The sequence below is a fragment of the Bombus terrestris genome, chromosome 9 (assembly GCF_910591885.1).
Source record: "Bombus terrestris chromosome 9, iyBomTerr1.2, whole genome shotgun sequence".
Lineage (NCBI taxonomy): Eukaryota > Metazoa > Arthropoda > Insecta > Hymenoptera > Apidae > Bombus > Bombus terrestris.
Window position 1 is genome coordinate 10,796,737 of NC_063277.1, and position 14,116 is coordinate 10,810,852.

Genomic DNA, 14,116 nt, shown 5'->3' on the forward strand with positions numbered 1-14,116 from the left:
TTTCTTAAATATGCCACGAATTATAATATTTCTTTCAAATTACTATAAATTAGCACTCGGAAAAGGGTCTGCTTATGAAACAACCTACAAAAATTCCGCACCGACATTATATAACACACTCCTATAACACTGAATCTCTTAACAAACTCGAATATCCAACGCATTTGCCGCAAGAACAGAAGAAAAGTTGAACGAGAATCAACGAAACGAGAAAACGAGGTGCATATATGGTTTCTGAAAATCGACTCCTCAGTCCTATAGTTCCTTTAACCTCGTTCTGGAAGGAACTTTCGGAAATAACCCGAACTTACTTCCAAGTTTCCATTTCCTTATTCAAGAGATATCTTTCGACGCTCAAAATTTTTTACACGTTATACGCCATTCTCCTGATCGTTACGCGGAGCTACAGCAAGTTACAGAAAACTCTGTTCTAGATTTCACACCCGAAGATTGATTGCGTGACCCGTAGAAATTGATCGAACGCACGCGACTTTAATCGCGGAATTACGAAAAACCGGAGCTGGCAAATTACCGATCGTATCTGCTCGTTGCATTGTTGTTGGTTACCCTTGTGTTATTAACTTTGCCTATTATAATTCAACGGACTTGTTCGCGGCGCGCCATCGATTTTTTTGTAATCTTGACGCTCTCGTTTAACGTTTCACCTTTCCTCGTAGATTTTCCTAGGGATAAGAGGAACGCTCCGCGATCAAATTTAATTGACCGCCCACTTAGCAACCGGTAATTTTCTGCTTCAGTCGATCTGCTGTTCTTTTCTCAGGAAAATTTTCCGATAAGAGTTCGTGGAAATAAAGAAAAATTGTATTGAACGCTATGAACCTTGTTCATTTATTGCTAGATATGCTTGAGTAGGAGTATTAGAACGGTAGAGTATTGTGTCTGATCATGAACGCTCTAATTCACTTACACTTCAATTGAACAGGAGTTTGTACGGGTTTGGTTTATGGAGAGACATTTCTGTTTCACTGACGTATTTCTCGGATAAAGGTATGTTTTGAAATAACAAGATAAGTCATTTCTATTGTGTCTGATCTCGGATCGTCTAATTCATTTAGATCTTAGTAACTAGAGAAGCTTGTAATGTTTTGGTTTATAGAGAGAAATTGCTAATACGTATATAATCCTCGATGAAGTTTGAATAAAATATTGTATAGTTCAAATTCTAAAAGTGTTAAACTGATAGAGAATTGTGTGCGATGTAATTTACTTATGGATTTAACAAAGGTAGAAGTTTGTAACGTTTTGATCCATAGAGAGAAATTTCTGTTACAATGGAAACTTTTTTAAGTCCGAATTTGATTTTCAATAAAATCCGGATGAAATATTTCGTTCATCGTTTATTGATATTTGTAAATTCTCGTATATATACAAAAATCTTTTTCTTTCATTTCGTTCAATTAATAACTCCAAACAATATACCTAAACAAATATAAAAACGACGCTATTTTTCAATTGTTAATCGATTAATTAAATTGTCGATTGATTTTTAGATTAATTAAGAAAGAAAAGAATCTATTCAGAGATCATTTGATACGTGACAGATTGGGATCTGTTCGAGAATTCGAAATAAACGCAAAATGTACTCTGCTGTTTTATTTTAATGCCAGTTCTCAGCAGCAAACGGCTATTGAAATCGATAGTCGCGCAGAAATTTTTGTAATGGTAACTGAATTAGTTTTGTATGGATTTCCGCTTCATCGGGAATGTAATCGATCAGAATCTGTCACTTCCGGAGACGAGTAGAACCAGTTGGTATGTACTGAATCCTTTCAAAGGTTTCGCAACAGAGGATATTAAGGTCCTTTCGGGATGATCGATATGGGAAGGTTGCTAAGCAGCTTACCCGGAAACCCTCCTCAACGGGGATAAGAAAGGTGTAACGTCCGTCCGCCTTGAAGACTTCCTCCTTCTTCTCCGTCAAGATCCGCTTTCGGAAGATGCTGCAAGAAAGTCGGGCTCGTTAATTGAATATAGTTCTACTATTTTTTCTTCGTGTTTTTTTTATGCAAACGAAACAAGATTTATTGTTTTATGAAAGTGAAGGTTATAACGTTTATAGAAAAAATGACACTACTTTTCTATTTGAAGGAAATAGTAAGAAATTAATTAAAGTAAAGTAAATTGTTATGTAACATAACAGCTATTTTGGGAGAAATTGAAAAAAAAGGAATAACAATAAAGGTTCATACACGTAACAAGATGATGATCGCAGATAAAATTGTGGAAAAATTAATTTTATTCTTCATGAAAACCATAGTAGGAAATAAATAAAAATTACTTGACAATTATTTTATTCCCCACTTGAGAAAAATACTGAAAGCAAATAAACATAAAGGTCTATAGATGTAATAAGATTGTCGTTTCAGGTAAAATCCATAGAGCAAGTAATTGTATTTTCATTTTTATAGAACATGTTAGAAATTAAGCGAAACTAAGAATGGCATGATAAGATAAAATGTATAGAGGATTTCTCTTCCTTATTTGACATAATTTTACAGAGGAATCGTGTTAAAGCTAAAATAAGCCATTTCGTATAGTTTCATTTGTAAAACTTTAACATCATAATTATTAAAGATTTATAAATATAATTCTAAATGTTGCGCTTGTTGTTATATAAAAATCTTTTTATATATACCATAAACGTAATTGCGTTTCGAATTGACTCTTCGTTATTCGTTTTATATTCCGCTAGACCGTTCAATACATTTTCAATGAATAAAATCATTTATAAATTCATGGCGCTCGATAATCTCTTATCGACTGAAGCTGAACACAGGAATGCATTGTGTCCTTAATTGCGTTGAATTCGTAGGTGAAATTAAAGGGGATTGAATTAAAATGTGAAAATTTACGCGCGAGAGGTGATGAATCCTTTCGAAATGATTTATTAACAAAGTTTTTCGCGCAGGTATATATGGAAAAAGTTGGGCTCTGCTTTACGTTGCAAGAACAAGCGGAAACGTTGTTCGGCGTACGAACGGTAAATGAAATGCAGCGAAGCTTAAAGAACTTTAGAAAGGGTGAAGCTAATTCACTCGAGTTTTACTTACTCAGATGGCAAGCACCACGGCACCGAGACTTTAAATATCGATAAAGACTTGACAAAGTGAGCATCGAAGTTACTTAGGAAACAACTACGAAAGTTGGTTGCATCTTCATCTTTTGGCGAACGTGAGCAGGCTTCGTCGATGTATTTCACTCGCGGAAAAGAAACTACACCCGATGAGTGGTAGAAAGCAATAAATGATACTGAATAATAAAGAAAACGAATAGGATTATCATTGTTTTAAGAACGATAATAAGAATTGATGAAAACAATGAAATTTGATCTTTATGTTTTTATTATAGGAAGCGTCCATTTATGTAATTTTAATTAAAAATAATTTTTAACTGAATATAAGGATAAATAATAATTTAAAGTATATTATATTTCTGTATTAATGTTTTGAATATACTCTTGATATTCCGTATTTTATACTTATTTAAAAATTAAATCATCTATTTTATATTTGACAAGAAATAATATTTAACAAAAATTTAAACAGACGCGAATAATAATTGTATATTGCGTTTTCCTATTAATATTAAAATATTTTCTCAGAAAAGATTTTACGGAAGAATCATAAGTGTGTTATGCTTCGATCGATGAATATTTTCAGAGGAAATATCTTACCAGGGAATTCTTAAGTTAATTGTTACTTGAAAAACTTCCGTTAGAATTCGGAAGAGAAAAACAGTTATCGAAGAAAACAAAAAGAATTATTGCTTACCGAACACGATGAACACCCAAGTCGAGATTTTCACTTTGATTTAGAAATTCGAAGGCGTTCGGGCTATAGATTGGCATTTCCGCGGAATTCGAGCGTACTGGCTCCAATACTTCGTTTATTATGTGTAAAACCTGAAACATATTAAAGTAATATTTTATGTATACTGTATATTGCTTATCGCCTACAAATATTATTTATATTCCATTTCGTTCTGTATAATTTCAATCTGAAATTGTTACTTTATTAAAGAATTTTATGTAACATTATGTTACGTACAAAATAGAGCGCTTATTATCATAACATTTATATCAAATAGATCAGTAAACCACCTACATATACCATTTATATACAAATCATAATTTCTGCTTTTAGTCAACCTAACTTACACATATACATTGTATTGTAGATCTTTTTTTTAAATGTTACTTATTAGTTTTCAACTTAATACGTATTAGAATGTTAAAACTATTATACATACTTCGTAATGTCAGAGATTTCCGATCATACATTTGGATTTTGCAATATTCTGATATCATACCAGTGAAATATGTTCCATTCAAATGACCATTCTATCGATGTCTATCAGAAGATGAGTCGTACACTTTCGAATGACTTGATATAATTTATATCGGTTGAATTGATCGAATTTTTACCGAGTCGATTTGGCGTGGGCACCACGTTTAAATTTCTGCCGCATTTTCTCGCGTAAGTCAGGGATTGACACACGAATTTTCCGATAAAGCTTTGAAACATCATATCGTTTACTCGTGTTACCGATATTCAGGTCAGACATCCTTCCGAAAATTCACCCGACTGTTAATCTCGTTGACGACATTTGGATAAATGAATTGATAAATGAATCCATTGTCGCGAGATAATTTTAAGTTTGTCTAATTAAGAACGTCCTACTCTGTTTCCTTCATAAAGTAAATTTTGATGCTTTTTTGCGTCTATTTGAATTCACTTAGCGAAATTAAAATACGAATGATAAAATAAGAATATTGTGAATGTTATATCATATAAGCAGTGCCTTTTTCAACAAATTTATTATTTTAAAAGTCGTTAGCTCTCTTTCAGATGGATATCATTTCTTTAGATATCGTAACGAATATTCTTATTAATACTTGGTTAAGTTTATTTTAACAAATTCTTCAAAACTTAATATAAGAATTTATATCCTCTTCCTGTTTAAAAAGAATATCTTAATGTTTGCCTGTCTGATCACAAGATGAAAATATGCATAAATTAGATTGTATTGTGAATAAAATGTATATAAATGAAATCATACATAATCTAAACATGTAATTCAAAAAATTTATACGTATTTGTAAATGGTGCTCATCAAAAGGTTCAATAACATTAAATTTCTAAATACCCTCTATTGGTATAATATAGTAGTATTATCACTGTATCGGTGAAATTATTTGAACTATACAATTTTCGATCGCAAATCTGGAAACCATTAGGAACGATAAATCATTACGGATGAAATCGGCTGAATCGACGCAAATATATTAGTTTGCTATACTTCTGCATGCGAGATATATTTATTATTGAAACTGTCCAAAGCATCGAACAGTTTTAATCTGCATAGAATTTTTAGAAATATAAATAGATTTCCAGTTGATTTTTGTTGCTTCACTCAAATTACTGGAATGTGAAATTAAAGAACTGCAGCAGCTTCGATCAATTTTTATTCGATCAAACATATCGACACTATATCGTCTACTTCTTATCACCGTTACCATTACCATCGAAGACATATCGAATTTCGAAAAAGAATTCCCATCATTCAACGTCCCGTTACCTCCGCAACAATTTATAAAATAACGAAATTAATCCATCGTCCAGGATCACTCCTAATCGTTACAGGCGATACATAAAAAGAGGAAACGGCGAACAAACGAAAGGATTGTTGTCCTTTCCGCGATGCTAGTTGGAATCGACAAGTTCAACGAGTTTCGAAGTAAATTGCTACTAGAGATCCAGCTTGCTTGTAAACGTGAAAGTATACAGTTAATCTCGTGAAGTCGCGAGAGCCGAAGCGATACCAGCGTTGCTGATGGTGTTCGAGGCGAAGATATAGTAAGACAAACGACATCGCGGTCCAACCAGAGGAAACGGGGACACAGAACGATGGAAGAAGAAGATAAAGTGAGAACAAGAGGAAAAACGGACACGAAGGAAAGCTGGAGAATGGGGATGGGGTATTTATTCTGCGGCGAGGAACGCAACTATTTCATGGGTGTCGGCTCGGATGCCGTTGGTACAGCAGCGGTAGGATGCAACTACCCTTCTTCTCTCAGCCATCCAGCCTCATTGGAAAAGGCACATCGCCATTTACTATCCGAGAGTTCGCGACTCCAACGTCCCGAACCCACTATTTATCCGCTTTTCTCTGCGATCACTGTGATTCTTTTATCTCATGGAAAGAGTATTCCTCTTCTACTCGACAACGCTATTCTGTCCTTTTGCTGGATCGACGTACACCATGATGGAATACGCTTCCTAGATGATAGATTCCGGGAGTGTTAAGTTGAAATGATTTTAGAGAAGTGAAGCTTTTTTGCAGAGTGAATTATTTTAGATATTGGATGTATTGGATTGTATGGAAAGTTCGGAAAGAAATTGAGGAATATTGAAAATTTGAAAGTATCGTGTCTTCCTAAAGTTAATGCATTTTGTTCTTTTCTTCTTCTCGATAGGTTTCCGATATTTTTGGGGTAGCTTTGAAATGATTTTTATAAGAAACTCGTTTCTTTTAGGCATGTTTTTAGAGACTTTAGGAATAATTAGATCGTTTTTGTTATAATAAAAATTGTTTTCTCAAATTCGGAATGTAAGTAAGATACAATCGACTTTTTATCGATGTTGAACTAAAAAGTAATACAATTAAATAAAAGGTATCCTTGAATCCTTTCATAAAATACGGACACATATTTATAAATTATGTACAGCCATAGTATATCATAATGATAATAGCTTCATACAGATACAAATGATATTTCAACGACATAAAATCCATTTCTGACATATCTTACTTTTTCTGAGAAATTCCCGCTTTTTGCTAATGAGCAACAGAAACATTATTTCCATCTTTCATTATTGTATCATCATTTATGTAATGCATGGTCGTATTAATGTATGTTATTTCGAAGAATGTTACACAAGTCTTTAAATAATATAAAAATACACATATGTGAATTTTTCGATGAAAGATATATTTATAAAATAATTTGATACGTAAGATACTTCTTAATTATTAATAACGCTTGACGTACTGTTTTAAAAAAAGAAAAAAAGCGCTAATATATACTTCGTTACTCAACCTAACATATCATTGGATTTTGTCTTCGAAATGAATTAAACAAACCATATTCTAGCAAAATTTTCTCTTTATTCCCCGAAATATTACTTATTATCTTCCTTGTATGTTGTACATTAAATTATACGCGAAATAAGCCATCGAACATACGCGTATAGGCGGTCGAGCATCGTAGCCAGTAAATCGTGAACGCGAGAGTAAAACGAGGATCTGTCGATTCCAATTTATAAACCTGTGTTATGTCGAAACGTTTCTTCACTGGTAAGAGAGCCATGTTAAAAACTACGTTCCTCTCGATGCTCAATAAAGAAAAACAGAGGCCAGAGAGATTGCATGATAACAAAGAAAATAGAAAAAAGTGAGTGGAAGAGCTTGTTCCATTTATCCGGCATGAGGACTCGGCTGCAAAGGATTCTGTCACGGAACCACCAAGGAAAAAAACAATGATGCGCGTTCGTGTTTGTATGCCAGAGTGGCTACCTAGAAATGAATCGTCTCGTTTCTCTGCAACGACGATGAGGATGAGTAAACTTCCTGTATTCCTTTGATGTCCATTTATCTTGCTTGCCAGACGCGAATCATTAGAGAGGGAAGATCAAAGTGTCCCAGCGAAACTTTAATTTCTTATATGATTTCATATCTATATATGTTTCTGTATATAGAATAACATTCATTTATAAATCCAGTGATTCGGACTGCGAATATATGAAAGGTGAATAAGAAAAGGTATCGTGTGAATAAAAATAAATCGTGCTTGAATTCTTGAATTATGAAAATTTGTGGAAATTTAAATTTCTGTGATTAGAATTTCGATTGTTCACGAAAGGGAAAGATTGTCATTGATGGTAATTTTCTTTTTACTATTTTTATTATTCAACTGCTAAACGATTAGGTCCATCATTTTGGTTACACTATGCGCATTAAATGTAGAACTATAAATTTAGTAACCGATACTTTCTCAATTCATCATAATCCAAATAGAAAATCCAAGCTCAACTTATGCAAGTACGACATTGATGTTCCAGTTTTCTTATATTTGTTGAACTTGTGAAATACTGAGAAATGTTTAAGAAACACCCTGTATATGTTTCGTAGAATGGAAGACAACCGAACCAGGCAACTTTCAGATTCGATTCCTCGGGACAGACAATCCTTCTCTGTGCTGGTTCACCCAGAACGGGTTATATTCTCCTCCGGATGAATTTTACACAGAGGCTGTTACGTGTGGCGAGTACCTGTTCCTGGAACACGACATTTCTTGGGGGCGAACTTTCTGGGACAACGGGCGTACATCTTTCAGGGAGACGTTGCCATTTCTCTTGGCGCGGTTAAAGGAATACTTCTGTCCTGAAACAACTGCTGTGAAATTAAAGACACGATAGAAATGTGTCGCTGTGTTTCCAGGTTTTTAACTTAGCTGCGTCGATGTCGTATTTATTGGCAGAAAGCTATCGAGTGAGAATACGTAAGAGAGTGAATCTTTTAATGACGAGATTGAGAAGAGAAATAATAACAAATTTAATATTAATTGGTGATAATATTATATCGATAAATAAGAATAATGACAACTTATGGAACTAACTTTTGTGAATGATGAGAAATTTGACGAGAATTTGAAATAGCTATCAGTGTTTTATATCGTATTGCGATATTGCAATATCGTATTGTATTGCAAATCATGGTATGATAAGAAAATTGTAATGATATGTATTTTTCAAGCAAATCTCTATCTCTACCTCTATCGAAATCCGTTGTTTTCAACACTATGAAATTGTATGGCAATCGCGAAAGTAATTTTCGATCTTAAATACAAACATGCATTTATAGCAGAAATGTAATTCCGATAATAAATATTCCAAAAATATAATTTCCTGTACAACGAAAATCTGAAAATTGAAATAAAGGAATATACAAAACATTGAATCACATTCGTATGTGCAATATATCATTTTCTTAAAAGATATAATTTCTAAGTTTAAATTTTCTGTAATTGAGTCTTGAAACTTCTATTACTTTGAGAAATAGGAAATTTATAGTGGAAAAATTTCGTATACAAAAACTAATGTAAAGCCATCTAATTTTCTATAAAAGTCTTTTTTCTTTAGACTTAATAAAAATAACATACCAACAAGTTTCATCAAGTACTGCATTAATATTTTATAAATAATACACATAAAACAATCACAAAATATTTAATTGCATTATCTGTCTAGAAGATAGTCAAAAGAGTACCCTTAATAATGCATTTTGATTTACGTTGATATCTCAATTGGTTCCGAAGATACAGCACTTGAAAGCTAATAGCGATGTATCTAAGCCAATGAAACTATGAATGACAGCTTGCAGCGATCTGACCTATATCTTTTTCAGGAAATGCGTACGTTGAATAGTAGAAATAGTAAAAAAAACCGCAGACGCTGTCTGTCACTAACCAGCGTACTATTAACTAGGTTGTGATTGGTCAGTGACGCTGTGCGAGCGAGAGGTCCGAACGTGCGAGAGAGACAGCGATAGAAAATTATTGAAAAATTCGGTGCTCTTCGAACGACGATATCTCGACAATGGAAAGTCGGATCGAAATGAAACAAAAAGCATTTTACACAGGAAGGTTTACTCCTTCTGCTGAGTGCAATAGGTTTTACAAATTTCCATCAGTTTTGTAAGAGTAATTCTTTAAACTTGTAATAGTTTTAATAGGCGTTACTCGTGTATTTAAGGCTTATTGCAACAACTATATATATATATTTTTTTTGAACAATGTTGTTCATAATGGTATCGCTATAATAATACATATTTTTAATTATAGTACAAAACTATGTGCATTTTGCAAAATTTCGAACAAAAAGTCTGTGTATCGTTGATCGTTCTTATGTTCAAATTTTACGTAGGTGTATTTCCCACACGTATCACTTTATTTCCTCATTCTTCGACAAATTTTATCATTTTTGCGCTTTAAATTCTTCTATTTTAACCTGTAACGTGTGATTCCATCTTTTGTCAAAAATCTGGAGAAGTAAAATCCGTTAAGAACTTACTTAGTATCTCTGTTACTAATATGTTCTACAACTTTCATTGGAAATATTTTCTTCATAGAATTAATTCGAAATTCAGTACCGTAAAATTTCCTTAATCGCAAACCATGCATTAGCGATATTTCAACGTTTTCAATTTACTTCTGGCCTAGTTTGCCGTTGTTTTTATCACACATGATAGAGCACAGGGGGGAATACTATAACATTTCTCCAAGAGGTCGTTAATTCGAAGTTCAGCCCGTCCTAGCCACCGTCTTGGGGCCGAAGTCACATTTACACCCTCGAATGCGACCATTAATAAAAACAGGCGAATGGTTCGTTATGGCTATTCGTAATTAATTGTTTCTTCATGGTATCCCAGCGGTAACGTAAATTAACAAATGCTTAGTTAATGGAGTGGAATTTTACGACGGTTCCGTGAGTATCTTTGTTATATGTTTACGAACCTGTATGGTGTTTTAAATACAGATTATTTACGGACTATCAGCAATGAAAATTAAAAATTAGAAACTCATTCTTCACGCTATAGTGGTAATAAAACTAAGCTAATAACAAAAATGTTCCAAACTTGAAATTTATTCAATCGAAAGAAATAAATATAAAGGTTAAAAATTACAGTAAATATTTAATATAATAAAATTTAATTTTGAACTTTTCATATCTTTGTTGCAATCAAATTTATCAAATATACAAAAAAGAAAATAAATATAAAGAATCGCTAGATTCCTAATATCTTCGGTGTTCGCTACAAAAGACAAACGTAATAAAAAGTCTTCTTCCATACCACCAGTTTTATAACAACGAAACTACAAATCCAAATGAATCAGAAACAAATTGCCCCTAAAAATTCAAATAACATCCCTTCACTATTAATCTACTGGCACGAATCTGCTTCCATGAAATAAAACAAGCCATTTCCTGCCAGAAGCATTAAAACATTCGTCGTACGAAGGCAACAGGATTTTCGATTGTCTCGAGCGAATAAGTAAGGATTCTATTTTAGGTCGAGGCAGACAATTCGTTCGGCGACCCATTTCCGAAAACCATTACCGAATTCGGAAAATCATGGCTCGTAAGTGATAGACGAGCGTAAAAACACGTCCGTTTCGCGTTCCCATTTGCTTGCCTGTTGGCGAGTATACGCGCAAAACTTGCCTAAGATACGAGAAAGCGCGAATTGAGAACATAAACTGCCGGTTCAATTCCGTTCGATTACTATAACGCTCTTCTTCGTCTTGTGTGCCGAGAACAGCGGACGGTTCCGGGTTTGTCAGGGTGTGGCGTCCAGACACCATGGCGCCGATTTCCTCTACTCGTTTCCCCTTTTGCTTCCCCCTCGTTCGACGAACAGGAACGCTACGCGAGATTAAAACCACGCCAACTGACCTCCGCTAATCTTCGTGCAAAATCGGATCGCAACGTTCTCGCCCTGTTAACACCCATTAAAAGTTTATCACGGACGCGTATTTCCTGCGGCAGATTTGCGGGCTTTTACGAACACAGTAACAGTGGTTTACGAAAGTATTCGTAGTAACTGTTTACGAATATATTATTACACCTGCGTTATACAAAATATTTTGAAATTTTATTAACACTATAATGAGGCTCGACTATTGTGATTACGTCGACGAAATTTGAAACGAATCTGAAAACTTTCCAAAAGTTACAGAAATATTTAAAACAGTTAGCGTGTTAACGAACTCAAATTTAACACTTAGACATGTGTTTATAGTAGCTATTCCCACGTTGTCTACTCATTTTATAGTCATTTTCGCCAGATATCTTATATCTTCTACGTTTCATACATTTTCTAATTGTAAGATGATTGTTATCTTAATTATACATATTATTATTATCGTTATCGATCAGCTCGGTAGGGGGAAAAGAAAAAACTAGAAACGATAGGAGAGAAGTAAAACTGAATTCGACTGAAATTGCTCTAACACCGCGACATCGTAACAAGGACGTTGAAAGAACGCAATGGTTAACACGGAGCGCTGGACAGCTTGAAATCGTATAAAAATATTATATTTCCCAGCTTATTTAAGCCGCTACGCCGTTCCGTTTTCGCTTTTCTGCCCGGAAGTATATCCTCGGTGGAACACGAGATCAACTCGGAAGTACCGTAATAACTGACAAAGTCCCGGCACCATTAACGTTTACGATCTCGCTCCGCGGACTATATCACATGTTGGATGCCCCAGCGAAAAAATACTCAGAGGAAATTCCTAAAGCCTCTGTTATTCACAGCTCGAAGAACGATGCCGCGTGAAGGCCAGAAAAGCCGTAGTTAGAACGAAGGAACGGCCAGACGCCTTGCGCCACCGAGGCGAGATTATCCATGAATCTAAAATTCTATGGAGAAAAGCAGGCCGCTAATCCCACCAAGTGATGTAACAAAAGTTGGCGAACTTTGATACGCATCAGTGTACAGAGCATAGAGTTGGCGAATAAGCTATCTGTTACTTTTACGCAGTGTAAAATGTATTAATTTTGAATACAAGTCCATTGGCATGAGGTTCGGATGAAAAATGGTACAAACTATTCAGTTTGAGAAAATTGTGAGTAAAATTAGAATTTATTGGACGTTATGTATCATGTTCATTTAGTAGGAAAGAATTTAATAATTTAAAATAAATTGAATAATAAAATTTAGTATTAATTTAACAGGAGAAGAGCAGAATGGTACATAATTTAATAAACGAACGAGTAGAAGGAATCAATACACGAAGAATAGAACAGTAACTTAATAAAGAACTTAATAGACAGCGTATAGAAGAACTTTAATAAAAGGATTAATAGGTAAAGAGTATAAGTGGACATTCATAACAAAATCTTTTAAATAAATACAAATTTTATGTATAGATTACCTGGACTTATTTTATTTTTGATAAAGATTTCTACCACTTTTATGAGACTCTCCATTAAAGGTGATAAAGATTGTATACTTCAGTGGAATGATTTATAATCACATACTGCATTTTGTAGAACTGCATTATGTATTGATTACTATACTGATTCGGTTGGCTAAAGCTAACAGAATTAAATTGTACTAATATTTCAATTAAATGCAACTAAATAGGAATGAAATGGACATTAATTTGGAATCGATTAAATCGAACTTGAACAGTAGGAATAGAGACGCGTTGTTTGAAAATGAAATGGGAATTGAATTTAAATCGGAAGAAAATGAAGTATGAAGTCGGATTGGTACTGAAATTAAACTAAAATTTTATAGAATTTTAACTGTAAAATAAACGAAATGCACGGTACACGGAGAAATATCAAATTTAATTAAAAATACACGTAATGACTGAACCAGAATTGAATCGGTCATGCTTGATTTATAATTAAATAGCGGCAAGATTGGAATCGAATTGAAATCGCGGTAAAAGTGAATGGAGCAATCATGGAGTAAAACTGCTATTTATGAATAATAGAATCTAAACTAAATACGCATACGAACAAAATAAACAACTAGCTAAAAGCGATCTGATACTAAATAAAATATACATATTTCATTGATTGAACAAATAAATTTCTGGATTTTCTTCAATCATAGTTTCACTACGAATTTTTTTAAATAGGATATCTCGCACAAACGATTCATTCTAGAAAGAAAGAAATTAGATGCAATATAAATTCCAGGTTGAAATTCATATCGAACGAAAACAAAACAATATTGATGGAAAATAGAAAGAAATGCAATTCGAAAGGAATAAAAATGGAGAAAGAAGGTTATTAACGCGAATCTGTTTCGGCGGTTAACTAGAAGATGCGACGCGTCTATGGTGTTCCAATTTAAATTTATGATCAATTTGTATTCATTACACCGTTTGAACAGAACAAATGTCGTAAAATCAGGAGACGAAGGCAACATCAAAGATACACAGCGTTTGCTTTTAAAAGGATATTTCCGTTGGAAGACAAATTCGACTTTCATCTTGATACCGTAGAACGGAATATAG

General features: G+C 33.7%; 1 protein-coding gene across 6 annotated transcripts in view; it reads right to left on the reverse strand.

Moving 5' to 3' along the window:
- The window catches only part of LOC100643533 (fasciclin-1), a 376,846-nt gene that overhangs the window by 74,011 nt on the left and 288,719 nt on the right, over positions 1-14,116 (reverse strand). For all 6 annotated transcript variants that reach the window (XM_048408618.1, XM_048408617.1, XM_048408616.1 and 3 more), the window contains exons 4-5: positions 3,792-3,922; positions 1,865-1,961 (exon numbers count right to left, since the gene is read on the reverse strand). In XM_048408618.1, the coding sequence (XP_048264575.1) occupies positions 1,865-1,961; positions 3,792-3,922 (228 nt within the window). The remainder of the gene's footprint in view (positions 1-1,864; positions 1,962-3,791; positions 3,923-14,116) is intronic.